We start from the raw sequence: 27,192 nt of genomic DNA, 5'->3' as shown, positions 1-27,192 counted from the left end.
CAGAAAAAGTGGAAGACATGGCTAATGACTGCTCTCTTACTCCGCTTGCTGGAGCACACACAAGAGGAAATGCCTGGACTGATTCCTCTTTTCAAACAATGAAGACAGAATGATGGCCAGCAGAGATGAAAGCACCATCAGGAAATTGCTGAAAATAACATACTTTACTCTCAAGTATTCTTTGAAACTGTCCAGGTTAAGTCCAAATAAAAAAAAATCAGATTCAGGAAAGCAGACTTTGAAGGAATGGGACAGAGTTTAAAGGTGTTAAAATGGGCCTATGGCTGATAAGTACTAAATGACTATTTCGCTCAGGTGTTCAATACGAAGAAGTCAATAAAGACAAAGTTCTGTATTAAACAGTATCAGCACAGAAAAGGCAGAAGTAATTTTGTTACTAAATGCACTCAAGATTAAAAAACTCTAAAAATCTCCAGGGCCTTATGGTATCCTACAAATTGTTCTTAAGAAAACAAAAGTTGTTATCCATAGGTAACCGAAGCAACGCTTCTAAATGATTAATGACAATAAATTATTGACATTCATCACTTTATTTTCAATGATATTTTTATCATCACATAGATGTTACCATTATATTTTTATAATCGGCAAACACTACAACATATATAAAGAAGAGTTGAGTCACCTCAGAAAGATGATAAAATGCACATACCCTTTCATCAAAACCAGTGATCTTCACGTGATACTCTGGCAAAGGTTTGGATCTGCCATCATACTGCCCTGAAAGGTGTCGATTAAAGTATTGAAACCAACAGCAAAGCAAAGCTGCAAAGCACACAACTGAAGCACTTAGTTAAAACCTTAACAGATAACCTATAATAAGTGACAACTATCACATAATTCCTTTAACTATCTTTAGACACTTAAAAATGTGGTATAAAAGTAGTTCAAGGGATTAACAAGTATTTTGTTTACCAAGACGACACATTTACAAAGCACAGACACGTTAAACAAAATGTTCTGCACTCCTGACTACGTGCTGTAAAGTACACAAACGCTCATAATGAAGAACATAATGCCTGTTTGCTGGTCTGTCCTACAGAGTTTGGCAGTGCCAATTCTGTACATATTAAGAGTGTGGAATACACTTTAAATATACAGTATTATATATAGCAATATTGTTACGGATTTATCATATATTTTACTGTGTATTTATTTGTGCTTGTAACGTTATTGTATCTGGGAGCACAGAGCACTGTATGACCAGAACTCAAGGTATGTTTTAAGCACTCTTCTTATAGTCCGGCCATACATTCAAAATGATTAAACTGTAGTTCTCTTTTAATAATCCATCACGTCTCTGCCAGGGATTAGCACTTGTAGGAATCTGGAGTGATGTTATGAAGAGGGCAGTTACCAGAGGAACAGTTCTACACTGGAGGAGAGACTGTACAGAAAGATAATCATCTGCAGATTTAAACCCAATTGAGCACGCATTTGAAATGCTGAAGAAAAACCTGAAGCCAGAACACACCAGAGTAACATTAAACTTAAACTTATACCGTTTCTAGTTTATATCTATAAATTAAGGACTTAGTATTTAGACATATTCAAATAAAATCAGCTGATACTTAAAAATACAGTTCAAAGTAGCTGCAACAAAGAAAGAGACTTGGCAAAGCACCTCAAAAGTTCTCAACAGAGTTTAATGGTGGATTTTTTAGGGATATTCAACCACATTCTGACTTACCTTATCAAACAAAATTTGTGTTCTAATATGATTAAATGCATGCATGTAATTACCATCAAATACAATGAGTATTATGCTTATCATTCATATTAATCTCACGATCAGCTGTTCAAATAGTTGTGGAAGGCACCATGTACACAACTTTGGGCTGCGGGAGTCTGGAACAAGTTGCACAGTCATGTTGGAGAAGCTGTTAACATGGCTATTTCCAAGGAATGGCTGGATGAAATCCTTGCATCAATTACTTACTAATTATACCCAACAGGCTTCATGAGCTGAACTGCCTTCGTTCATTTGTAACCTTTCTTATGTTCACACACTAGATAAGATAAGCGATAAGATCGCTGCACTGGCCATATACAATTTCTTGTATTAAGAATTTGTCTTTTCACATACCCCAGCTTGCTCTCCATGAGACACACAGACAGGGAGAGAAGCTGGGGGTCAGAGCGCAGGGTCAGCCATTTATACGGCGCCCCTGGAGCAGCTTAGGTTAAGGGCCTCGCTCAGGGGCCCAACAGAGTAGGATTCCTCTGCCGGAGGCAGTATACGAACTGGCAACCTTCCAGGCACAGGCACAGATCCTTAGTCACAGAGCCACCGCACTGCCCACTATATACTATACTTACACACGTGCATCAACATGCATCTGCGTCCTCTGGAGCTCTTCCAGGAACTCAGATCTGTGGTGTTGAGGAGTTCGCCGTCTGCAAGCCTCCACACAAGCACGGAGGGAGTGCACATACATACCTGGGACCTCCAGCTCGTTCCGCAGGGTCTCTGGCCTGAAGTTGCTCAGCCAGGACGAGTACTCCTTCAGGTTTCCCGGAAGCGCAATCGCACCCATTGATCTGATCGATGTTGTCAGTTTTTGCCAAAACTTTTCATCTTTCCTCTTATCCCACAACTTGGAGCCATCCTTACCCAGTTCCTTTTCAATCTCTTCAATACGTTTGGCATGTTTCTGTAAAATACACACCACCACGCCATGAGAGCAGGATTTAACCAGTAACTACAGCTAAAAGTGTAACTGACGTGGCCAAGTGGACACTGCGAAACCCTTCGGTTGCGGCTGGTAGCGCTCATTTACAAAAACTGTTCTTATAGTGCAGCTGGTTTGCATTTTACTAATGTAAAAACCGAACGCATGATCTAAAGCAGAGGTTAATTCTATATTGAAAAGAAAAAAACAAAACGCAAAAGTGTCCACGCCTGAAGAAGCCTCAACAGCTGAGACATGGTTCTTTCTACTTCAGTCTGAAATTAATATCAAATTGTTCTTTTGCAGCCCACACATTGAAATAGCTCCCTACTCAAACCATGGTCCTGCATTTTAGCAACTTCAAAAGTTAATTATCCCAGCTTTCCTTTTGTTAAGTATGTAAATTCATGTCTTGAATGTGTCTTTTATTCTATCCTGACAATGAATCAAGCTTACAAAAGCATACACATTCACTTTTCATAAAGTATAAACGTCAGATTCCCCAATTAAACGTACAACATATACAGTTTATGCACGGGAGTTCTAATACAGTGTTTTCCACAGATATTTTTTACTTCATTAATATCAAAAAGGTGACATTTTTCCAAAACATTAGTTTTGAGAAGGATCGCCATCTGTTTCAGTTACTTAAATCAATATTGTTTCCTTTATCTTCAAAATGTTTTCTCTTTCCTCAGAAAGCACTTCCAGAACTGAAGAAACAGCAAGTACCTCGACAAACTTCTTGCGAAAAGGTCCAATTCCTGCTGCCTTTGCATTCCCAAGCACAGAAATAAACTCTTCATACATTTTCTTAGCATCCTTTTTGTCCGTCTTTGGTTTACTTAATGTATTTCTTGCATCCTCTAACCAATCCTGCCAAAACATAAAAGTTACATTAAATATTTAATGACTAACATTTCACTGTGCTGAAATAACTTGAGCTGAAGAAGTCTTCAATACCTTAAAGAGCATTTCAGGATTTGAGAGCTGCTGCAAGGCTTCTACAAAATCTTTGACAACTCCTCCTTTGTCCAGTTGGTCCTTCAACCTTGGGATTGACACAAAGAAGTAAAAGGATATCAGCAACACGTCTCTTCTCCACAAAAAACATAAATCCCTCTAAATGTAGTTTAAGAAACTGTGAATACATTTTCATTATTTGTCCTTTTTAATCCTTCAAGCTAGCTTTTAAAACATAACAGTTTCTAAATTTACATAATTTTAGGGGCTCAAATGAAAGCAATGGATATTTAAAAAATTTGAATGCAGGTTCCACAGTGTTGAAAAAATGTGACATGGCATAGACTATGGTTTAGATTGTCAGGTTCTTGTTCCCCATAAAAGATTCATTCTAAAATTGCAGGAGGTAGGCATTCAGAGAAACACGAATTAGTGGAGTACTAGAGGGGTCTTCATCTACATGTCGTGAGTGTATGGAATAAGCTACCCAGCCATGCAGCTGAAGGCAGTATTCAGGAAAAATTATCTGGCTAAGATCCCAAGATCAATTATGGGCTAGATGGGCCAATAGACCGACTCATTTGTCATCCTTATGCTCTTTTCATTAGTGCAAGTGGCAGGCAAGTGACACGAACAGCACCAACAAGCAGCGACAAACAGTGGTTTGTTCATTATTTTATAGCAGTGTGCCCGAGTGAAGAGGGATTGTGCTCCCTTGCAGAACACAGTACAAAGAGCCGTGCAGCGTTCCCAGGAGAGACGCGTTACTAGGCTACCTTGTGACAAACTCCTTGTTTCTGTGGCCGGTGGCGGAGTCCTCAAACTGGTAGGTCTCGCTGCTGATCATGAAGGGGTAGACGATGGCCTGGGGGTAGGACTCGGCAAGCCCTTGGATGACGTGCTGCACAGCCACAGCCTCCTTCTTGTCCAAGAGCGCCATCATCTGACTGATCCAGCCGATCAGCTGCCAACAGGGCACTGACGACATCTGGAAATCAGGCATCACGCTGTATGGTGAATACTATGAAGAGTTAAGACAGGCTTTAAAAAAATGTAAACCTGCATTAAAGAATTCCAATATGCAGACCTCTTTGATCATGAGGTCCAACGTCTCGGCAGAATACAACTCGACGATCTGCAGCAGTCTGGGGAACTTCAGTCGAGCTTCGCTGGAGTTCAGCTTTAAGGCTTTTAACACCTGCTCCACCACAATGGCAGGAAATGTGGGTAGCTCAGAGAATTCAGAAACTAAAAAAATAAAAAATAATAGATGAGTGACCTTGATAACTTGCAGTAACACAACAATCACTGTCAACCATCTAAGAACAGAATTAAAATTAAAAAAAAAACTAAAAAAGCCTTCCCTTCGAAAGAAGGTATAATTAATAATCACAGATCCATTTGATTAAAGAGTAATATGAGGAGTTCTGTAGTACCCATTGGTCCAATATTCTTCTAACAGTCCTATATTGTGGAGTTCAGGACAAGAGCTTTAGGCTGATGGCTGTTTTCAGCTCTTGTAGTTTTATGCAACTCTGTTATTGTTCTGGAGCGTAGACAGTCAATTCACCTTGGTCATTTTCCTCCTCCTCCCTCAGGCGTTTGTCACAGAAGTTGGCCAGGGTCATGTGGGCCTCAATGGCTCCAGCGGTGTCCACATGGGCGGCTGAACGGGACTGCACTTCGTCTTCGACTTTCTTCACGGCGCTCTGCATGAGCCCCAGAGCCCTTTTGTGGAATCCCACTGTTACCTGCGGAATGATTCAGCCAGGTTTAGATTCAGTCAACCACCTCTCTATATTCACATGCACTATTGTGTTCACAGCTGTTTGCCATTAGAATTTTGGGGGGTTTCTTGTGAAGTTATGTATGTTAATATGCATGTTATATATTATCTTCGCAGGACTGAAATGTGTAAAATACCTTTGAGAACGTCTCTGTATAAGTTATTCATCCATCCTTCCATTTTCAATAAAAACGTCTAACAAAGCAGGCAAAAGGTGCAGGACAGGGCACCAGTCTATTGTAGGACATGCCCATACACATTTCAAGGTGACAAATTAGAAATGCCAAATAAACACCGCACAGAAAGTGCCGTGGGCTGGAGTTATTCCCAGAACTCAACTGCTGTGAGGAAGCAGCACCACCCACCACACAAGAAGACAGATAGAGATAGATAGATAGATAGAGGAGTTTATTTGCCATAAGAACATGTACAATGGGATTGTTGTTCACTCCGTTCTCTCAGGACATGACAGTACAGGAGACAAACATAGTACAACTAAAAACAGCACACAAAAGACACAGTACATTACAGAACAGAAAATGAGAAATAGTGACAGAATGTACTGTACAGACAATAAACGAATAGTGAGATAAATACAAACAGAATAATAAATACGTGGCAGAACGTCAAAGTGCAGACTGCAGAGGTGTGTTGAATTCTGAGACATTGAACAGTTAGCTGTTGAGGATGCATACTACAGGAGAATAGAAGCTGTTCCTGAGTCTAGTGGTCCTTGCTTTAACAGCGTGGTACCGCTTGCCAAAGCGCAGGGGGGAGAACAGTTTGTGGCCGGAATGGTTGGGATCCTGACTGATGGACTGGGCTTATTTGCGACAGCAGATGGTGTGGCTCTCACAGATTGATGGCAGGTCACATCCTGTAATCTTCCGTGCTGTCGCCACAACCCTCTGTAGAGCAACCTTGTCACGTAAGGTAGTATTACCATACCATACAGTGATGCTGCTAGTGAAGACGCTTTTTATGGTGCTGTGGTAAACGTTCCTGAATAGCTACTTCCCCATAATGCATTTCTTCAGGCACTGCAGAAAGCAGAGGTGCTGCTATGCCTTTTTCAGACAGGCTACAGTGTTGTCAGAGGTGCCAGCCTTTGATATTTACAGTTTACATCTTACCTTTTTCTTTTTAATTAGTCTATGGACATCTCCTTACAGCACATTCCTAAAAAGAGATGAAAGGCACCCATGCCTGGACATAAGCACTCCCTACCTGGTGAAGATTGGACGATGAGGCTCCGGACAGCTTCAGGAGCCTTCCTGCTTTCTCCGGCCCGATCTTCTCCAGCACACTGGGGTCTCTGCTGACCGCACTGGCCATGATATGGTAGGTAGTGCCCAAAAGTAACTTTTGGTTCCTGAAATTTTGAGCCGTCTCTTTCTCGGGATCAGTTTTGCTGTCCTCTGTTGAAAGCGGGGCAAAAAGAAATTAAATTCAATTAAACTCTCAGAAGTCACTACACATCTGTGTCAAAAAGACAGGATTACTGGATATACTGATCTACAATGCTGGCTTGTATATGATAAGTACAGATACAAGAACTGAGATATGCCCTTTTAAAAGTGAAAAAAATGTTGCACCTAAGTTTTAAAACACATTTATTCACCGTGATACATAAAATATTTTTGCAGAAATACTAAATGTACAGTGAATGTGTTTTTATAAAAGACTGAAATACAATAATTAAGAAAAATATGAGACAATCTCTTTTTCAACATTTAAAACTGAGAAAAGGTGGAAAATCAGGCACAAAAACATGATATATACAGTAATTGGCATTTTGTGAACTCTTTTCCTGTGCTCAAATAAAAATAAGCTTGTACTGTGATCGAGATCCCACTGGTTGTGGTCTGTCTGCCCTTAAAGGACACTATATATCATTTAAACACTGGCTGTCCAATTCATTGATCTTTGTGGAGCACCCAGATTAATAGGGGGAAAGGGGTATTGCCAGCTGTTATATCTTTGAGGACCCTAAGTCTCAGTGGCTTCCTGACAACTATAGGTGTCATATCTGCGTGAGCTTTCAGCATTTGTACACAGTAACACTGAGCTCCTTTCCTTGAACCAGCCTTGAACATATTGTACAGCTGGGATATTATGATGCCTTCATCTTGGATTAATTTATTACATTTCTTACGTAACGCTTCTCTCTCTTCAGTGGGTGAACTCAAAGCTTCACCACAGGTTCTTTAATTCTCTATACCATCCGTCACCGCTTTGGAAATTCAGTTTCATGTGTTTGGCCAGTGTATTGACTGCAGATCGCGATTCCAACACACGGATGCCCCCTTTTCTTACAAAGCCCCCTTCACCAGAGCCTGTCCATTAAATCCAAAGTCCGTTAAAGTTAAAGTTTACTGTACTGACTTCAGAATCGGAAGCAAGCCTCGAATCAGGGCACATGAGTGGAAACTACATGAAAGTATATTTAAAACCGGAGGCACTTCTGTACCTAAATGGTTGTGGGTGTACCCAACAATGCTGTTGAAGCCCATGTCCTAGCTTCCAAAACACCTGCAGATTCTCAGATCTATTACCTACTGGCTACCAAACGGGCCTCTTTATAACCTTCCTTGTGTTCTTATGGATGATCAACATCTCAAGGGGACTCAAAGGAACTGCACCCCTGGAGTGGAGCCCTGTTAGACTCGTTCTCATGGCCATACCTAACACGTCGACAGTTTTGAGGACGTTGAGGATCTGCTCCGCGCTGTCCTGTGCCTGGCTGGAGCGGTGCTTGAAGCGACAGAAGCTGTGAGCCCATCGGAGATTCCAGTGGCTGCGCGCCTTACACTCTTTGTGCAGTGCCTTCAGCAGCTTGGTGGCCACAGAGAAGTTCCTCTGCAATGCCAACAGCAGAAACAGCACACCTTTGTAAGAGCTGTTAACATTTTTCAAAGGAAATGCAGAGACATATTACATTATTCATCTAAATGAAATCGAACAAAATATGAAATATGCTTAAAGGTGGTAAGATCAGGCATTTCAAATGACAGATGATTTACTAAGAATTAGTAAATTATTTAAGAATGACTACTAGTAAAATTATATAGATGGGCAGAATAGGCTCCCACTGTTAGCAGTCTTATGCTCTCAAGGAACAAACATATTCAATGGCAGGATGGGGTGGTTTAGCATGAGGATAAGGAGCACACTGGAGTCCTATTAAAAAGAACAGTGGAAATACCAGAATGTGCAGTTCATTCTCACACACCACTATCCTGACGGGGACCATATTGTAAGAATGGGATGGGACTGGGCTTCAGATGTGTCACAACCTTGTGGAATGCACACCTGCTGCTCATGGCGGCTCAATACAGATCGCAGCAACTTGACAAATACTTTCTGTATCTTGTCCTTCAAGGCCACCTCGTCAATCTTAACATACAAGGCAACTCTGAGCAAGACAATGTCGCTGAATCACGAATATTTCAAATCACAATTATGATGGTTGCACTAAAAAGTGAGTTTTCAACTCTTGGGTTTTCACCTGTTTCCTTGCACTTTCGGCCATTTTCAGTTTCATACTGATTTTACAGTCTTTAATTAGAAAATCGGGGTCTTCCCATTCTCCAGCTTCCGTCTTTATTCCCTTGTCTCCATCCTCCTCCACTTCCATACTGTCACCAGCAACTGAGCTGACAAGCTTCTCGGAGATCTTATCCAGGAAAAAACATCTATAAAACATGAGGGTTACTCAGCGTCAGGTTAGGGCTTTTCACAGAACTCAAAAAGGAATTTGGCAAATGAGCTACAAACCATGACAAGTAGAAGCATTGCTTTCATTGCCTGTTTCCCTAAATTAGCTTATCTCCCCTCCCAACACCTTTGACACATTCCATTTAATACTTACAGGTTTTGCTCAATGCCTTGTACAAAGGAATTACCTGTATGACAAAACCAAAAATAACTAAACTAATATTACTACAATTTTTACCAATAACTACCACCAGTCAGGCTAGAAAACAAGGGAATTTAATGTTGTGGCTGGAGGGAAGCAGCTGAGTTTCACTTGGGGTTTAGCGACGTGTACTTCCCACGTTGATCACTCAGAAGGTCTGAAACAATGCATTCTGTGGTACCCTAGACCAGATGATCCAAGGGTGTTCCTAGAATTTACCCGTGTTCATTAACTTCACAATAAATGGTTAAGACTGACATATTAAAGCAGTCAACAGTGACTAGGCCAACAACCACTTGGCCTAGTGAAATCCCTACGCTCGCCTCCATAGGAACAGACCACAGATACTCAAATACAGGAAGGAAGAAAGTAAGAGAGGACAGGAATCATATGTCTTCCGGACTCGGTAATCCCTTACTTTAAGTGGTGAAATTATTAATTTGTATCATTTAGTTGCATTGAACGCTTACATTACAATCTGATTTTATTATATTTAATGACCCACCATTTTCGTGACAACATTTCTGCACATAAATGTTGTGTTGATGACTACAACATAGTGGAATATGTTTACCGATTTGTGATGACATCATCCCACACGTTCATTGGATCCATTCTGTCGTCAGGGTATCGATGAGTCCAAGTTCTTATCAAGGTGTTAAGAGATACAGTGGAAACTGGAAAATAAAACATTACAGATAAGTAGACAACAGATGATATACAATATCTAAAAAGTGAACGGAATTAGACAATTTTTGGAAAAACATCCCTTACCATCTTTTGTGATAAAATTGAGGAAGTCCTGGATCTCTGTTAAAGCCTGTACTGACTGCAGTTTGGCAAGACGGCTTCCATAAAGCAGCGCATCAATGTTCGAATAGTTCTTCATAAAAAAAAAAGAATAAAGTTTCGCTTTGAAGAAAAGTAAGATCATTTCTGGACAAAGCTCCACTTTTAGATTTTTATGTTTGGCTGTTAAGTCATAACAGTCACCATAACATCAATTTTTAAAATCATAACGGTAAAAAAGAAAAAAAATGCAAAGAGTTCCTCCATGAACAGAAACTTTCACACGTTTTTTTCGTCTCACCACCAGCCATCGAACTGTTAATATTCACGCACAACAGATCATAAAGATGCATTGTGATGCAAAGAAACTGCCAGAGGTTTGCACTGACCCCGCCCCCCCGGCGGTTCGCACCGCCCCCGCCCCCGCCCCCCCGGCGGTTCGCACCGACCCCGCCCCCCCGGCGGTTCGCACCGACCCCGCCCCCCCGGCTGAGCTCACCTGGATGAAGACCTGCATGCTGTTGTTGCTGTAGAACCTGGCCCTGTCGTAGTCGTCCTGCAGGATGTAAAGCAGGCTGAGCTCCTGGCTGTAGTTGGTCTCCATGATGCTCTTCCTCTCCTCCACCTTCATGGCGTTGTCCACAAAGGTCAGCAGGGACTGGTCCTGCTCCCCCAGCTGCAGCTGCTTCACCATGCCGCGCACCATGTACGGCAAGTAGGCCTCCTGGGAGACGAGCAGTCCAGTCAGACAGAGCGCCAGAAACCACCACTTGAAAGGACACAGGACTGGCATCACACCTGCTTAGCCAAGGCGCCGCGTCCTTCTGAAGCAGATGGCCAGGTAGCTATACTGCCAGACTTGTCATCGCCACAGTAAAATGTTGAAAACATCAGTCAAGAATAAGACTGATTTTCAATAACTTTCACAGATTCAGCAACCCAAATGACTACAAAATGCCGCATTCTGATCTGTCTAGAATATACAGAGGTTTGAGCAAGCAACTGCCTCAGCGTGAGTTGGTTGCAAAGTAGGAATTAGCAAGTAGAGGTGAATTTCATGCTGGAAAGCAAAAATAAGAAAGAACACAATGTTTCATCTGTTAAGGCTTCTCCAGCAAAAAATCTCTCCACCCCGTGACATTCCTCATCCCTGTAGACCCTTCCATATTGACCTGATAGAAAGGATCGCTCCACATCTTCTCCAGGTCCACCGGAGAGCTGTCGTCGATGTTGACGGTAGCACAGTACTGCAGGGACTTCCATTCAGACAGGTGATTGTAACACTCCAGAGCGGCAATCTCCCAGAAGTCCTTCTCAGTGTCAGTAGGCCCTTCATCCATCCACTCCTCAGTGTTCAAAGCCTATCGAATACAATCTGCACTTAGGAATGTTAAATTAACAACGGAAAAACAAAATGGAGTTAAACGTCCTTGTTAGTGACGCACAAAAAAACATTACCCCTGAGATGCAACTAGAATTACTTTCTGGTTCTTATCAATCACTCGATAGCCACAGAGCTACCCAAGTAACTTTCCAATGTTTTGATTTACTACAAAGTGAAAAACTTGCAGGCTGAGAGACCTGGATACAAATTTAGGGGTTGGCCAGAACTGTAGAAACATACTTGAATGAATTAGGAATTGAAGGAAGAAAGTAAACCAGCAAAAGTGAAAAATAATGCATAGGATATTTACAGAGCTGTTACAACAGTCAGCATTTCTAAAAAAGTTGATTAAATTATGTTATCAATTGTTACCTCATTATATAGCTTCACAGCCTGAGAATAATCATTTTTTGCTTCTGCCTGAAGTGCCAGGCTGGTAACAGGTTTGGCTCCAATCCTGCCACTGAAGATTCCCCTAAGGACATCATAGTCTCCTAGAGACTTGTAGAGCCTGAAAAACAACAATTTCATAGATTTGTTTTTAATTTCTGTGCTGTATTTTTCCTCTGTAGATAGCACACACTATAAATCTGTTCAGAATATCAAGGAGATGTGATTTTATATTTTACTAAATTAGTTGAGGATTAAAAATGGTCGGCTAAAGTCACTAAAACATTTTTAAACAGTGTTATAAATATCCAGCCACCATGTCTAAGACAATCATGAGAAATGGGAACTGGAAATGGCAAATTAAAGTCGTAGAAAGAGGTCTACTGCCCTTTCTCAAGTTTAAACGAAGAAAAGGATTTTTTTAAGATAAAGTAATGTATGCTGTGATAGATGTCCAGTTTTAACAGTAACTGAAAAAAGTTACTGTGTGCAATGTCACGTGGCTCTGAACCTCAAAATGACAGAGAAGACCAGGGGGAAAATGTCCTCCAGCTGGCCTACAGTGAACTCACTTGGCCAGATGGATCCAGCGCTCGGTGTCAGGGGGCAGCTCCCTGTGTCCTCGGGCTCTCTTGGGGGGGGGCTCATCGAGGACACTCCCCCTGATCAGGCTCTCCTCCAACAGCAGGATGCCCATCGGCTGCTGCAGACTGGCCAGGCAGCTGGAGCTCACGGCGCCTGGATCCACCTTCAGAAGCTCCTTGTACTGGTAACTCATGTCCTAGAGACAGACGGGTTTTTCCGTCTTAATACCGACTGCTCAAAGGCCACATAGGAACCACAGTAAAGAATAAGAATACGCTGCTGTTCAGACATCTCTTATTGTATACTAATCGCCTGCTTCAAGACACCCGAGTAAAGACACGGTGGCAACAACCCAAATAAACGCCATGAGTCAGGCACCTCCTCAGCCTTCAGACTTGCCTTTTGGTCCATCGCAAACTGTACTGATGCAAACTGGCAGTACAGTGACTCCAGCGCACAGACAGGCAAGTCGGACGCATTCGAACTACAAAATCTGCCTGGATACACTCGGGATAACAAGCTCTGCTAATGCCGTGCTTGTGTTGGCAGAAACACACATGAATGGGAAAGAAAAAAACGTTTCCTTTTCTGAAAAAGAATTTAAAGCACCAATGGGAAAACTGTGCAAGACCAAAATCCAGCCTTTTGTACAAAAAGAAATTCAATGATATGTGGGGAACACAATTATATATCACAGTAAGAACTGTGGGTTTTCATGACATCCCTACATTTTCTAGATGCATCTCTAAATTCTTCTCTTTCAACAGCTACAGAGCTACCCACACAGTTCTGGGATGCTATTTTTCAGTAAGTCATATTACGTTTGCCACAACCTGTGCTGCTTAAATGCATTGTACTATTATTATAGTTTTACTCCTACCTGAACACATGTAACAAAGGGAGGGAAATATAATGTGCTTTTGTTCAGAAAGTGGTTCATGTCCTGTAGAAGCTCTTTGGTGATCCTTCTCTTCTCTGCTTCGTTCTTAGACCCTTCCATTTGAGCCAAGATTCCACAAAACAGGGTGCTGAGGAGCTGCTTGGCAAGAGTGGAGTCTCTCTGCAAAACAGGATCACAGCGACAATCATGTCCTACACATGGTGTCTTGCCTGAGTATCAAGTGACTTGCACCCTTCCTACCATGTCCCATTTTGTGAAATTGCAGATTTTATGCAAAACCTGACTGCTCAAGCCAAAGGCTTCTAAGGGGTTACAGTAAGTGAAAAACTGAAATAGGTTGATTGCATAAGTACTTGGACACATGAATTCAGTATGTGGTGGAGGCAACATTGGCTTTTTAAACATCTTTGTGTTCACATTAAGCAATCATCACATTTCTCTTTCATATTACGTATTCTTGTTTTTAGATTTTAACTTGTTTAAAGCAACAAAATGCGAAAACTGTGCAAGGGTTGAATACTTTTGCAAGGGACTGGATAAGGAAGGGCACCTCTTGCTGCTTCACTGTGAAAATGTTGCAAACCTTACAGCGTTTTCCTTCTCACACAATGAAATATTCACCACAGTGTCTAAAAAAACCCAATGAGGGATCCTGATTAGTACAATAAGTGCACATACTTGTTTAGAGTACAGGGTGTACCTTTTATTCTTGCCTTTTTTGATTCCAATCCAGATCATGTCTTTAATGATTGCCACTACCTATCCACAAGTACTGGCATAAAAAGAGATATTTGTGGGGCTCACAGGATACATTACGTTGAATTATTTCTACTGTGTACAGTGTTGGTATGGGGTACGAAGGATGTAGCTATAAAAAGAGCTGATAACCATTTGGCATCTCCATACTGGGAGAAATGTGGATAGGATTAGTAATTCCATCCTTAGAAAAAAAAGATTTACTCAACATTAAGAAAGGTCAAAGTTTGGTTATTATGGTAAAGCTAGCCACAAATTATATCCAACGATCCTGTGCAAGAAATTTGCTTTTGCTGGGAGTACAAAACAAGACAAATCTGGGTCTTGCGTCCAGCTCTCGGGTGGTTATCACACACACACACACAACACACACACACACACACACACACACACAAACACACACACACACAAACACACAAACAAACACACAAACAAACAAACACACAAACAAACACACACACAAACAAACACACAAACAAACACACAAACAAACAAACACACAAACAAACACACAAACAAACACACACACAAACACACAAACAAACAAACATTCTGGTTTCAACTCTCTTTACAGAGGATCCTGAAGCAGCCTGGAGGCTGTGCTGGGTTCCGGGCGAGAGGTCACAGACCTGGGCCAGGGCTTGCAGGGGCGCAATCAGGCTGCTGTACGGAATCTGTATGTCCGGCAGGTCTCCGTGTCTGTATCTGCGGTACAGCGTCACCTGGGCCTCCCGCCTCAACGTCCGCTCGGCCGCCCGCTCCTGCAAGTTACACTCATCAGTCACAGGCACAGAGGACACCTGGGCTGGCAGGACAGAGCCTTTCACTCACTGAACTATGAGCCGTAATGTTCTACAGGGCAAGGATATTAATACAAAATAACAAGGGACCAGACATGGAGCCATGGGGAACGTTAGAGCTAATACCATTTTCTGGAGACTGGAAAAGAACAGAACATTAGGATTCCATGTATGTTTTTATGAACGAATTTGACTTGAGTTCAGCCAGAGGTTTACTCTTTGGCTAAGAACACATACCAATTGCAAAGCAAACTAGTTTTCAATGTTCTTTTGGTTTTTGATGATAAAAAAACATTGAGGAAAACAATTATTTACAATAATTTATTATGCACCAACAAGTATATTTGTGCATTCTTAGAAAAACGGAATTTGCCTGACAACTTCAGACGAACTATGCTTCCTGTGTTTCTTCCCAAAGAGAGTTGACCAAGCAAATAATGGGCGAGTATCTCAGAAATACCCATGCTTTTGTACAATTACCTTCTCTTGTCGCTGTGCTTGGATGCCCTTCCTGGCAAACTGCAGGCTAACTTTTTCCTGGTCTTTTAGGAACCTCCTCCTCAGTCTGAGGATGTCAGCCCGTTGGTCGTTCACTGCTGTGAGAGCCAACAGGCGTGATAAACTTTCATCAGTGATTAAACTGTTCATAAACTAGTCATGTACTATACACCTGAAGAAGGCTCCACGGCCGAAATTGTGTTCTCTTTCTTCTTTTTTTCAGCATGGAATAAACCTATTACTTGTTCCTTTGCAGCCTACGCATGCTGACGCAGCTACCCACCTGATGTACTATATATTACTGGTCTCTATGACAAAAGTGTTTAAACGTCTTTAGGACACGTTGAGTTGTATAAGAACATATGTCACAATTTAGTAGATGAAAAAATAAAAGAGCAACATTTGTAACATTTTTAACCTACGGTACCTTCCTAGCATGTTTTCCTCGCTAGAAATCATATTTTCTACACTGAGAATATCTCTGGGTAATTTTTTCTCTATGGAGCAGAAGTAGTCAAAAGTTAATATATGTAACCCCTGCAGTCAAAAGCACCTTCCCTATGCAACAAGAGCTGCTGCAGTCTGCATTTAGAGCTGCTGTTCCTTTACTCAATAGATTCTTGGTCCTTGTCAACTGCTCTCAGTACTAGTGAGACAACTCTTTCCCTAATGAAGTATATCGTATTGTTTCACTGTAATATTTTTAGTTTTATTGCTTTTATTCTGAAATCTGCTCTGTATTTACACAGAAAGTGATTTATACAATATTTTCCTGCTAACAAAGCAAGCTGGAATTTCTATAAAGAAGAGCCCAAATCTATAACTCCAGGAATTTCAGATCTGATTGTAGTTCACAAATACGTTTACTCTCTTAAAACTGTTAAGAACATTCAGTGAGCTGTTTGCCCATAAAGCCATAAAAATCATTCTTTCAAAAATCAGGGATAATAATTTTAACCTCCAAAATGACACTAACAGCACATCTAAAAATGCATAGAAGGCAAATTTCTGAATTTGCTAAATGAATGAAATCCATCTGATTCTTTTTTCAAATTGAGCTCTTACTTAAACTAACTGATCGGTCACATCTTTCTCAAGTGTTTCACAAAGATACTGTGTAGAAAACAAGTGGAATGTCTCAAATGTGAAAATGACTTCATTATTTTTTATTGAAAAAATGTATGCAATAATCTAATACTCAAAAACACTCATTTATGCATCTTTTTTTAATCGCTGTCTGGAATGACTTATCCTGCTTTGTTTAAAAAACAAAGGCTTTGTTGGGGGGGGGCGGTTTTAAAATGTTATTTTGACTGTTTAGTTGTGAAATGCACTGTCTTTCGGATGAGATGTTAAACCGAGGTCCTGACTCTCAGTGGTCATTAAAGAACCCCGGCCATTTCTTGATAAGAGTAGGGAGTTATCCAGGTGTCCGGGCCAAATTTCCCCCCCTCAGCCTTTACTGTGGCCTCCAAATTGTCCCCATGTATGATTGGCTTGCTCTTTCCCTGTGATGAACTGGCGCCCCGTCCAGGCTGTACCCTGCCTTGCGCTCGTTGCTTGCCAGGTAGGCTCCAGCTTCCCGCAACACCGTACTGGTATAAAGCGGTTTGGTAAATATGACATGACATGCACGTTGCCCGCGACGCAAAACGGTTAACCGGTAATTCAGAAGGAACAGCCATGTCTGTCACACGTCGGTGGGGTCCGCCCAGCCCCCTGGGGACAATACCTTTCTTCCTGCTGTCCACCTCGTCTCCCGGCAGGGCCAGGCGCTTCTTGCCGAAGTCGGCCCCTACCGGTTTCTTGGGGCCCCGCCGCTGCTGCTTTTCGCCCCACTTCCCAAACACGAGCAGGGAGGAGGACAGGGAGTCCGAGGCGGCAGGCAGCGCGTACTCCGACAGAGTGTCCACGCTGCTCCCAGTCAGCCAGTTAAACGAGGCGCGCCTGCCTGAAACAGCACAGCGCCCCGTCAGCCAGCAGCTTCCACAGCAACGGGCAAGAGAACCTTTATCTCCGTTACCCATGGAGCTTAACGATGAATATATAAGGAGGATTTTTTTAAAATTAAAATTATGCTTCTATCCAGTAGAACCTCAACATACGCCAGTTCTATATGTGTGATTCTGCTTAGTCGCGCAGAATTTTAAGGGACCACCTTCGAGTGACCACTAAAGCCGCCTGTTTGGGGAAGAAGTACATGTTGTCCCCCACTTCCGCAGCATCTTGAGGATCTATTTCACCCGACCTGCGGCAGTCTCTGTCGCAACGGCACAGCTCGGTTAACAGAGCTGACACGAATGTGCAGCAGGGCCTCACAGAGTATGCCTTATTCAGTTTCCGCCAGGAAAGCGGTAGTTGTGCGCTGTGCACAGACCTGTTATCAGAGTCATGCGACTCGGTGTTGTGCTGAGAAATAAAACAACCATTAAACAACAACAGCAAAAAACTCCTTTGTGGTCCCCAAGGCTACCACAGTCTCATTTCTTGAGTGTCTCGTGGAAAATATAAGCAAAGAGACAAGAAGAAAGAGAATTTGCAGGAGCAGGAGAGTGTGTTGGTGGAGTGGGAAGGAAGTGATCAGAGTCTCAGTAATTTACCGTCTTGTCTGCTATAACCGTGCTGTGATAAACATTATCACATGATAGCAGCGCTGCGTTTCTTTAGTATTTATCCTTGCTGCAGCAGGCCGGCTTGCTCACCAGGGTCCTGTGTGGGAGTGAACTCCAGCGCAGACTGAGTGGCCCTCAGCTGGCCCCCCAGGGACCCCTGAGCCGAGGCGGAGCCACCCCGAGGCTGGTAACGGGAGCTGCCCTGGGAGGCCTGGGTTTCCACGAACATTGGGGTGAGGACTGTGTTCCGGTGATGCCAGGAGGAATCGATGATGTAATCCTAAGAGGGGGGGGGAGAGATCCCACATTGTTAGGACACAGCAAACCCTGGATCTGCCACTGTGAATGTGAAACTAGATGGCGTACACATGGAGCATGGAATTTGTGAATTTTGAAGGGAACACGGCTGGAAAGGACACAAATGCCATCGGCTCTCCACAGCGCTTAGCCACTACTCCACAGTACAGCCCAAACTGGGGGGGGGGGAGGGGGAGCCCAACAGTAGGGAGGTCCTGTGCTTACGTGGAACTTGCACTCAGAAAGGGGGTACTCGAATATGGCGCGACTGTAGTCGGGGCTGCGGCTGGTCATCTCCAGCAGCAGGTTGGTGGCCAGGCTGAGGTACTGAGCCTCTATCTTGCTGGAGTACAGGGAACGCAGGATCACCAACATTCGCTCCAGGGTTGTTGTAGGCAGACGGGTTTCGTGGCTCCAGAAGTTCCTAACGTAAAGCCTGCAGAGAGGACCGAGAGCTCGGATTATAACCCCCCTGGGAAACCTGTTTTAATCCTATTCTGCTTGTTGACTGACGCACCCCCTTTGAATCTTCAAGGAGCACTCCCTGAGTCAGCTACTTTTATAAAGTACGGCCTTGTTCTCGGCTTTATCCTTGCCAGTGCTCTTTTGTCCCCAAACAAAACCCAGAGTGTCTTAATCTATACTTGGATTACAGATAACATTCTTACCTTTTCCTTTGGGCAATTTAGATTCCACTAGAGATATGAGAAATTAAAGAATTAAATGAAATATCAGACGTCTATGTTCTAGTTATCCCTTGAAGGCAAGGGTTACTGCAAAACTGTAAATATTTAGACATCGCTGCATTCTATACAGCAGTGGTTCTCAAACTTTTTGGACCAAGTACCACCCCTAATCCAACCAAAGCATCCAAGTACCACCTAGAAGTCATCATCTCATAGGAACCCCAGAAATTCTCAATGACCAACATGAGCGCGCATGCACACACACTCGCACATACATATAATAAATATTATAATAATAAACTTTATTTGATATAGCGCCTTTAAAGGTGGCTTCTCAAAGTGTTTTACAGAAAAAAAACATTAACAACAACTAATAAAAAAGCACCATTTCAGTGAGAGGGGTGAGCCTGTTTAGTTGAGCAAAGGAGATGTGAATTAATTTTTCGAGCCTTGATACAATTCACAACAGAGTCTAACAGATATTAAATCGTCAGGCATTTTCTTGACGGCAAAGGTCTCGCGGTGGATGTTGTAATGCGTACATTAATTTCTGGAGCAACCTATCCAATTCGTGCAACTACACCGTTATGTCGGCTTGTCATTGCTCTAGCACCGTCTGTACAAACTCAGACGCATTTTATCAAGTCGAGGCCATTCTCTTCGATAAATTCATTCAGAAGTTGAAATATATGCTCTCCTGTAGTTCCTGTTGGTAGCGGTTTACAGAACAGAAAGTCTTCATGGGACATGCCCTCAAACTCGTATCTAACGTAAACGAGCAAATTGGCCAAATCGACTACAGACTCATCTAATTACAGTGAAAAACATCTGCTCATCTTAACGCGCTCCATCAGTGTACTTTTGATATAATCCTTCATTTCAATAATTCTATGAGTGACTGTGTCTTTCAGGGGGAGGGGGGCAGCAGGTCGAGCTGTTTAGCAGCTTTTTCTCTACACATAATACGTGTCAGCTCTTTTGCCAACGGTAAATAAGGTTCTTCAAAAATAGTGTGGCTTACCTGCTTTAGCAATCCGCAAGCTTGCATTTTTCCGCGTTTCCGTTTTTATTTCCGTATTTATTTAAAGTTTTTATTTCATGCGCATGGGAGCGAAACAGAGACGCTCGGTGTATTTTTCTCAAATTAGAACAGTTCTTAAATATTTTTCTGTTATCACGCTTTCGTGTGCTCACAAGATTACCTGCGTTCGTAGCACGTATTTCTATGCATTCCTGTGTTTACAATGTTGGCATTGTTCCAAAATCACGCACATTCTCCTTTCTCCCTATTTGCGGGAGATAAAGTAGCTTTTTTTAAATACAATTGGTCACTTGCATCCGTAGCACGCATTCCTATAGAGTGGTATAGAATTACAGAGTATCTCTTGTGTCCACTGAAGTATTAGCGAGCACTGTATCGTAGTACGTAGGCTGCGTATTCGACACGTATTAAAATACAAAATATGAAAACCCGTCAAAATTTTTCAGCGCACACTACACAGTTCCAGGGTCATTTGGCGTACCACCTGGCGGCACCCCACGTACCACTGCCGGTACGCGTACCACAGTTTGAGAACCACTGCTATACAGCATCCTGCAGTCTTGCAAGTAGACTCGGCTACTCGATGACATCTTACTCTGTTTCCTGCAATATTTTAATTGTCACTGACTTCAATTCTAACTAATGATCAAAGCAGCCCTCCTGGTTATATACATGGGAAACCAAACTACCACGTCAATGAATTAAAGTGTGACTGAAAATACTGTTTGTGAAGATGACAATCACGCAGTCTCCTGTTATCATCCAGAGAAAAGCTTCTCAAGGGCATAACTTACTGGAGACCTTGGTTTTCATCCACAAGCCCCTGAAGCAGTGTCTCCTTTGAAACATTTAACATTTCCAAAGAGTCGCTGTCTGCCTGGCTCTCGGAGTCCCTGAAAACATCAGACCACATTTCAAACAAATTCAACATTGTACTTTCTTAAAATGCACCACCAGCCAGCTAAGACAGTATTACTTCAATAGTGGTGAAAAGTCAAGAGATGAGGTTCACCTGTAGTTGTCATGAATCCACATTAGGATGTCGTACATCCTCTCTCTGCACACTGGAGAGGGGTGTGTAATGAATGATGTTACTGCACCTAACATCTCTCGCATTTCAACAGGTTTCAGCTTAGCCATGATCTTGTGTATAATATCCAAACACACTCTCTGCCTTGCCTCATCCCTGTGAAAAGAACAAACATACTGTATTTGCCTGTAAGTAATAAGCAAAGTTATACAGCACATATATAAAACACATTTTGACACTATATGGAATTCTTCAGACTATTTCAAGTGTCGTTTGAGGAGTCTCCTGACTCAGCTGGTAAGGGTGCTCATTCAGCTGGGCACAGTCAGTGCTCTATTATCAAGGGTTTGAACCTGAGTCATGATACTGATGGAGACTGGGATTTTCCCAGGTGCAGGCTGATCTCTACGATCGTGGATTCAAGTCTGGGCTATGTCACTACCTCAGGGATTTACCCGAGAACGGGCTGAGCTCTATGATCGTGGATTCGAGCCTGGGTCATGTCCTTATTGACTGTGACAGGGATTTACTCAAGTGCATTTATTAAACTAAAACGAGAAAAAAGGTTATTTCAGATTCTGGGTGTCAATATATTTGTACGTTTTTCATTGAAATGCTTTCTTTAATGTGCCATTAAAAAATCAAATGGTAAAAGACTGTTGTCAATATTATGGAAAAAAAAGTTGCAAATACAGGACAAAACCCAAGCGTTTCCTCCAGCCCCAGTTCATACAGTATTTCAAGCACAGGCAGCTCACCGATGGCTCATGACCTGAGAGAAATCCTTGCTCTTGAGCTGCAAGTATACATCAGGGATCTCTTCAGCTCGGCTCAGGATGCACTCCAGACAGTGCGTCTTCAGCACGCCGTGCATTTTGGGCAACAGGAAAAAAACTGCATTCACGAACCTTTCAAAACCCAGATGTGAAAATTAGACATCAATGTGAAAGCTTTAACTGATACAGTAATGAACTGAACCTCAAATCTGAATCACAACTTAAGTAGCCTATATTAGGATATTGAAAAACCATTGCTATACATTACTTTAAACCTGTCTAACTTCTCACACTTATAAAAACATGCACTTCAAAAATGAAAGAAAGTAAACATCCTTCTTCAAATACTGAGATTCAGAAAAAGGACTTAAAAAGGACAATTAGGTGGTAACAAAGGACTGCTAACTGTGCAAATGGAGATTACACAGGTTTATTTAAAACACAACATGGGTAATGCAATATATATGCTCCTGTTCAAAATTCCTTTTGCATTTTACATCTATTTTTTTAGTTCAGATTTAGGGCAAGTATTTTCTTTCCAAGCTTCCTGAAGATATACTGTACACAAACTTTGGCACAATGGTAATGGATTGAAGGAACTGTTCTCAAGTGGCAACCCAAGTTAGAAGTAAAATATGCCATACTTGTTAGACAATATTACATAATCCTTCTTGTCAAGGCCCTGAGAATTCCTTTTCAGTTTCGGCCATGGAAACGTCTTGTGTGGAACTGCATAAAGAGGTCTCAAAGCTTTACAAAAAAACTTTCCGTAAACAACAACCATGTAAAACGACTATGAACCTCTTACCTGTCCATAAATGGTGGAAAGTGTTTCACAACTTTACTTAGACACACAACAAACTTATCTTCCTTCTCGTTCTGCAGCTTCTTCAGGTGATGTGCCGTGAAGTCAAATATGGGGCCCTCCGATTGCTGATAATTAGACACGTGGTTAATCTTCCTCAAAGTGGAGAAGAAAATGGATGATAAATATTTAAGGGCTTCCACGTACCTTCTCCTTCTCAGCCATATACTGCATAACAAGCCCAATGACTTCTGCAGCAGCCGCGTGTATGTCTTTATACCTTACGAAGGAGATGTTGTTGGCCAAGGACTTGAAATATCTGTAAAGAAAGAGCCTTTCAAATGTAATCACAATCGTGATGCAATAAGACACTGTACCTGCTTAATAAAAGATACAAATTCTAAACAAAATGTATATTAGTAGTTTGTGATTATTCTTTTGTAGAATGAAGCATTTTAGATCACTTGAAATGCTATCTATAATGGCATCATTTTTCATTTACTCCTTTGTTGCCAGAAATGGAGATGAAGACAGAAGTGTCCACATTACCTTTCATGTTCAATTCCACAGCTGGGGTCGTACGGCGGCAGATTATTTGCCAGCACAATGCCAAGCAACTGAATTCCCACGGAATTGTCCTTGCTGTTGGGATCAGACCCAGCAAACCGATCGAATATCAGGCTGAAAGATGGAAAATGCCGATTCAAGATGCGAGCATTTCACCCAAACAGAGCTATCTAGTGCAAGAGACTGTTGAATTAGGCAGACACTACAGCTTTGTTGAAAATCAATTTTAGTATTTAAATACAAATACAAGGAAAACAACAGTAAAAGGAGTCCAACGTGTTTAACAGACATGTGGCAAATGTACGTTGTGTGAAAAAGCCATCAACAGTGTGAATGTGCTTTCAAGCATCTATGCTGCTAATCTGAAAGGGATTTATAGTTATGCTGTACTTTGTTACAGGTATGAAGAAAACATGTAAAAAGGCAAACAAAAACACACTAGGCTGGATAACAACCTAAATACTGAGTACCAAAAAACAAGAAATACAGCTATAAAAAATAAACATCATGTACAACATTCACAACAGTACAGTGAATTGCATTTTTTTTATCTAAATTAAAAGATGAAGTGCCTTCAGAAAGCAATAAGATGACTCATAATTGCATATTCATACCTATAAGGAACCATGAGGCTGTCCTTCCAGCACTCCACAACCGTTTTAATGATTTCAAGATTGTGTCTGAAGACGGCTCTCTTTTCATGGAAGGCGTTCCTCATTAAAAACTCCAGCAGCCGATTAGCCAGAACTTCATCTCTGGTATCGCCCTTAGTGGGAAAAAAAGTGAAACGGAACAAGTTCTGTTCACGGTTCCATGTCTTCTGCACTGCTGTTGACAATGCACAGCATTTCACCTTGACATTACCGAGGTGAACATGCATACTAACACTACAGATCAAAATATGCTGCCACTTGGCACTTTCCTGATAGACAAGTGAGTAACTTATAATGAAACTGGCAATATATTTTTGCTTTTTGTTTGTTAGCCCAGATTTACAGAATAATACTAGGTTTGAAACAGAAAGGTGGGTAAACACAGTTATATCCTCGAGTACCTTGGGGGTGGCGACGCTGGCCCAGGAGAGAACCGTAACAACGATCTCCACCACCATGAAGTGAATCCCTTCACCCCCATTATTCCCAGAGACTACCAGCTGCAGAAGCGGCCCCAGCCAGTGTTTGGCATATGGACGGAAGACCTGTCACCAAAAAAAATGTAAGCAGGCATGACTGGATAATATAGAGCTTAAGAGCTCTGTTCTTAGGAACAACACACATTACCACTGATCATTCCAGATATCCTTCTCTTCTCTCATCAGTGTGCAATTACTACAGGACATTTGTTAGCCAGATGTGGCAGACTCATTCTGCAGTATGCAAGTTTCTAAAAGCTACTGTACATCCAAGGACTTCTCTGGGAAAACACAGCCTTGTACGTCATTGTCTTTGAGGCAGTTTTTGTACAGTTTTCTCTTTAAAGATACTTTAGTCGCCTGATATCAACCGTCACCCATTCAATGTAACCAACCTGCTCTTTGTTGGTTCAATTTTTAGTTTTTTTTTGTTAAAACCAGTTCCAACACCATTCCAGATGAACCCAAATATTTGGTTTGTTGAATGCTCTATTTTTTATCCTTCCTTTCTAAATCTTGCCAGTTTTTCTACCTCTTAGCTTTTAATATTGAGCCTCTCTGCCACAGCTATAATCTCGATTCTTACGCTGTTGGCAGGCCCCTCTCTTCATGTTCTTAATTTCAGAATATGACAGGAGACCAACGTGAAGATTCCCCTGGGCTGTAGGAGCTCTTTGAGTCTTACAAACTTTCTGCTCCTCACCTCCTCCTTGTTCACGATCAGTTTTGCAATGAAGAGACGGATGTTTAACTGAGTGGAGGGGTTCCCCAGCTTCCCCTGAAGAAATTTCATCCAAGGCGGAAGGTCACTTGGTACCGTGCCCTGAAACGAACATTGAGAAGTTTCAACTTTGACTTAAGTTGTTTATAGTAGCTTAATCACACTAAATCTCCAACAGAAACTCATTGTTTCAGGGCTCTGTAGAAGCTTTGCCAACAACGGCGCTTGTTCCCATTTGATGGAGTCGTACAACCCAAATCTCCAATTAAAGTCTGGTGCCATCAGCCAACTGTGACTGGGATTACCTGAGTGACAGTGAGGGAATAGCTTCACTCCTGCCATTGATGCCAACCCTACAGTGGTAACTGTGGGTCTCACTGTGTAACTATAAGAGCACAGTTTGATTGAAAGAGGGAGACCAACAAATGGCTAATTCAAAACAGGTGCTGCTTCTTCATTTTTGCTATATTTTTCCCTTGAACCACAACGCTCCTTGTGGCTGTTTTCCAGTATGGGATGTTGAACTGCGAAGATATTTCATCAAACGCTTCCTAGTCTAGTCAAGCAGTAAGCGTCCTGTCCAGACCTCTTCCACTTCAGGAGTAATGTTGTTCCTCTGCATGTGGTTGATGAGGACGGTCATGGAGGCCATACATTCATGCTGGTTGAGCTCATCCATCTCCAGTACCACAACGTCATCTTGCAGAGCCGCTTCTGCTCCGTCCTAATGATAGACACATGCACATGCTGACTGCTAAAGCAACACTTCTCCCCTGGGGCTGAAGCTAATATGCCATTATTTATCAATTTATAAATGCAGTTTATACAAGCTCTTTAATGGGACTTTGTTGAGGCTTCATTACAATGAATGAAACGGGGAACAAATCAGTAACAAGCCTTTCAGAGACAGGCCACGGCAGGTCCCCTTCACAAACCTGCAAGTAGGCACGGTTTAACTGCAAAAGCACGATAAATCTTGAAGAACTACAATGCTCTGGAGTTCTTCAGAATCATGTGCAACTAAAGTAAAAGCAACATTTTAATAGAGGGTCTGCTTTGAGGACAGGAATATAAGGACGAGACTAGGCTAAGGTGGACATTAAGCATCGTTAGAAAAGGGACTGAAAGACAAACAAGAACAAGACTGTGTGACAGAGGAAGCTGAAAGGGGAAGTAGACTCGCCCTCCTCCGGCTCGGCACGGGCCTCGTGCTGGGGTCCTGAGAGCCGTAGCTGAAGCTCTGGACTCCCGTGGAGAAATCGAACTGGCTCATCTCCTCACTGAGACTGCTGTCTGCCATGTAGGACTGTGATGACAAGTAATGGGGCTCCTCTGTGAAAGACAAGACGAGATCCAGGACTCTCATGAAACGCCTGAGATGGAATCCATGAAATGAAAGGCACACTTTTACAGAGTAATTAAGAGTATTTTAACTTTCAAATGAATGTTTCAAAGTTTGTAGTTGTTCCTGTAGATTAACATATAAACAATCCATCCATTTGTGCAGCATCTTGTAGATTATCTTATAAATCATCCCTCCATTTTCTAACCGCTTCATCCAATTCAGGATCCTGGCAAGCAATGGACACAAGCCAGGATACACTCTGGACGGGACACCAGTCCATCACAGGGAAACACACACTGACACACACACAGTAGGGTAATTTTCCCCAGAAGCCAATTAACCTACCAGTATGTCTTTCGACAGTGGGAGGAAACCGAAGCACCCAGAGGACACCCACGTGAACAGTGTCAAATTCAAATCAAATAATTATTCCCAACAACAAGTAGTGCACTTCAAGTAATCTTTATTGGCTTTGATGTCAAATTTTTGTTGGGGAAAAAAACAACATTTGGTGACTGCTTAAAAGATCACTCAAGTATCTAAAAAACAATTCTCACCTGCGTCCCGATCACCAGCCTCCCTTGCCTCTTTCCGAATAGCTACATACTTTGCTTTCCGTTCAAGAGCAACCTAAAGTAAAAGACTTCACTTAATAACATTTCTATATTAAAAAACATCAACATATAGCTTATTAAAGATGTAAAATATGCCCAGC

General features: G+C 42.1%; 1 protein-coding gene across 1 annotated transcript in view; it reads right to left on the bottom strand.

Moving 5' to 3' along the window:
* prkdc (protein kinase, DNA-activated, catalytic subunit) overlaps window positions 1-27,192 on the bottom strand; it is a 67,384-nt gene that overhangs the window by 8,809 nt on the left and 31,383 nt on the right. The window contains exons 45-78 of the mRNA XM_088919280.1: window positions 27,035-27,107; window positions 26,316-26,464; window positions 25,719-25,856; window positions 25,115-25,234; window positions 24,334-24,477; window positions 23,894-24,045; window positions 23,262-23,393; window positions 22,920-23,031; window positions 22,716-22,840; window positions 21,890-22,039; window positions 21,114-21,287; window positions 20,896-20,994; window positions 18,599-18,809; window positions 18,167-18,356; window positions 17,197-17,415; window positions 15,447-15,562; window positions 14,796-14,927; window positions 13,390-13,569; window positions 12,497-12,705; window positions 11,907-12,045; window positions 11,323-11,511; window positions 10,650-10,874; window positions 10,136-10,244; window positions 9,936-10,038; window positions 8,951-9,137; window positions 8,127-8,301; window positions 6,670-6,860; window positions 5,227-5,407; window positions 4,744-4,904; window positions 4,433-4,644; window positions 3,657-3,744; window positions 3,426-3,569; window positions 2,462-2,675; window positions 674-741 (exon numbers count right to left, since the gene is read on the bottom strand). Of these exons, the coding sequence (XP_088775406.1) occupies window positions 674-741; window positions 2,462-2,675; window positions 3,426-3,569; window positions 3,657-3,744; window positions 4,433-4,644; window positions 4,744-4,904; window positions 5,227-5,407; window positions 6,670-6,860; window positions 8,127-8,301; window positions 8,951-9,137; window positions 9,936-10,038; window positions 10,136-10,244; window positions 10,650-10,874; window positions 11,323-11,511; window positions 11,907-12,045; window positions 12,497-12,705; window positions 13,390-13,569; window positions 14,796-14,927; window positions 15,447-15,562; window positions 17,197-17,415; window positions 18,167-18,356; window positions 18,599-18,809; window positions 20,896-20,994; window positions 21,114-21,287; window positions 21,890-22,039; window positions 22,716-22,840; window positions 22,920-23,031; window positions 23,262-23,393; window positions 23,894-24,045; window positions 24,334-24,477; window positions 25,115-25,234; window positions 25,719-25,856; window positions 26,316-26,464; window positions 27,035-27,107 (5,211 nt within the window). The remainder of the gene's footprint in view (window positions 1-673; window positions 742-2,461; window positions 2,676-3,425; window positions 3,570-3,656; window positions 3,745-4,432; window positions 4,645-4,743; window positions 4,905-5,226; window positions 5,408-6,669; window positions 6,861-8,126; window positions 8,302-8,950; window positions 9,138-9,935; window positions 10,039-10,135; window positions 10,245-10,649; window positions 10,875-11,322; window positions 11,512-11,906; window positions 12,046-12,496; window positions 12,706-13,389; window positions 13,570-14,795; window positions 14,928-15,446; window positions 15,563-17,196; window positions 17,416-18,166; window positions 18,357-18,598; window positions 18,810-20,895; window positions 20,995-21,113; window positions 21,288-21,889; window positions 22,040-22,715; window positions 22,841-22,919; window positions 23,032-23,261; window positions 23,394-23,893; window positions 24,046-24,333; window positions 24,478-25,114; window positions 25,235-25,718; window positions 25,857-26,315; window positions 26,465-27,034; window positions 27,108-27,192) is intronic.

The sequence above is a fragment of the Atractosteus spatula genome, chromosome 6 (assembly GCF_055471065.1).
Source record: "Atractosteus spatula isolate fAtrSpa1 chromosome 6, fAtrSpa1.hap1, whole genome shotgun sequence".
NCBI classification, from domain to species: domain Eukaryota; kingdom Metazoa; phylum Chordata; class Actinopteri; order Semionotiformes; family Lepisosteidae; genus Atractosteus; species Atractosteus spatula.
The sequence above is the reverse complement of the archived record's forward strand: the minus strand, read 5'-3'. Positions and strand labels throughout refer to the sequence as shown.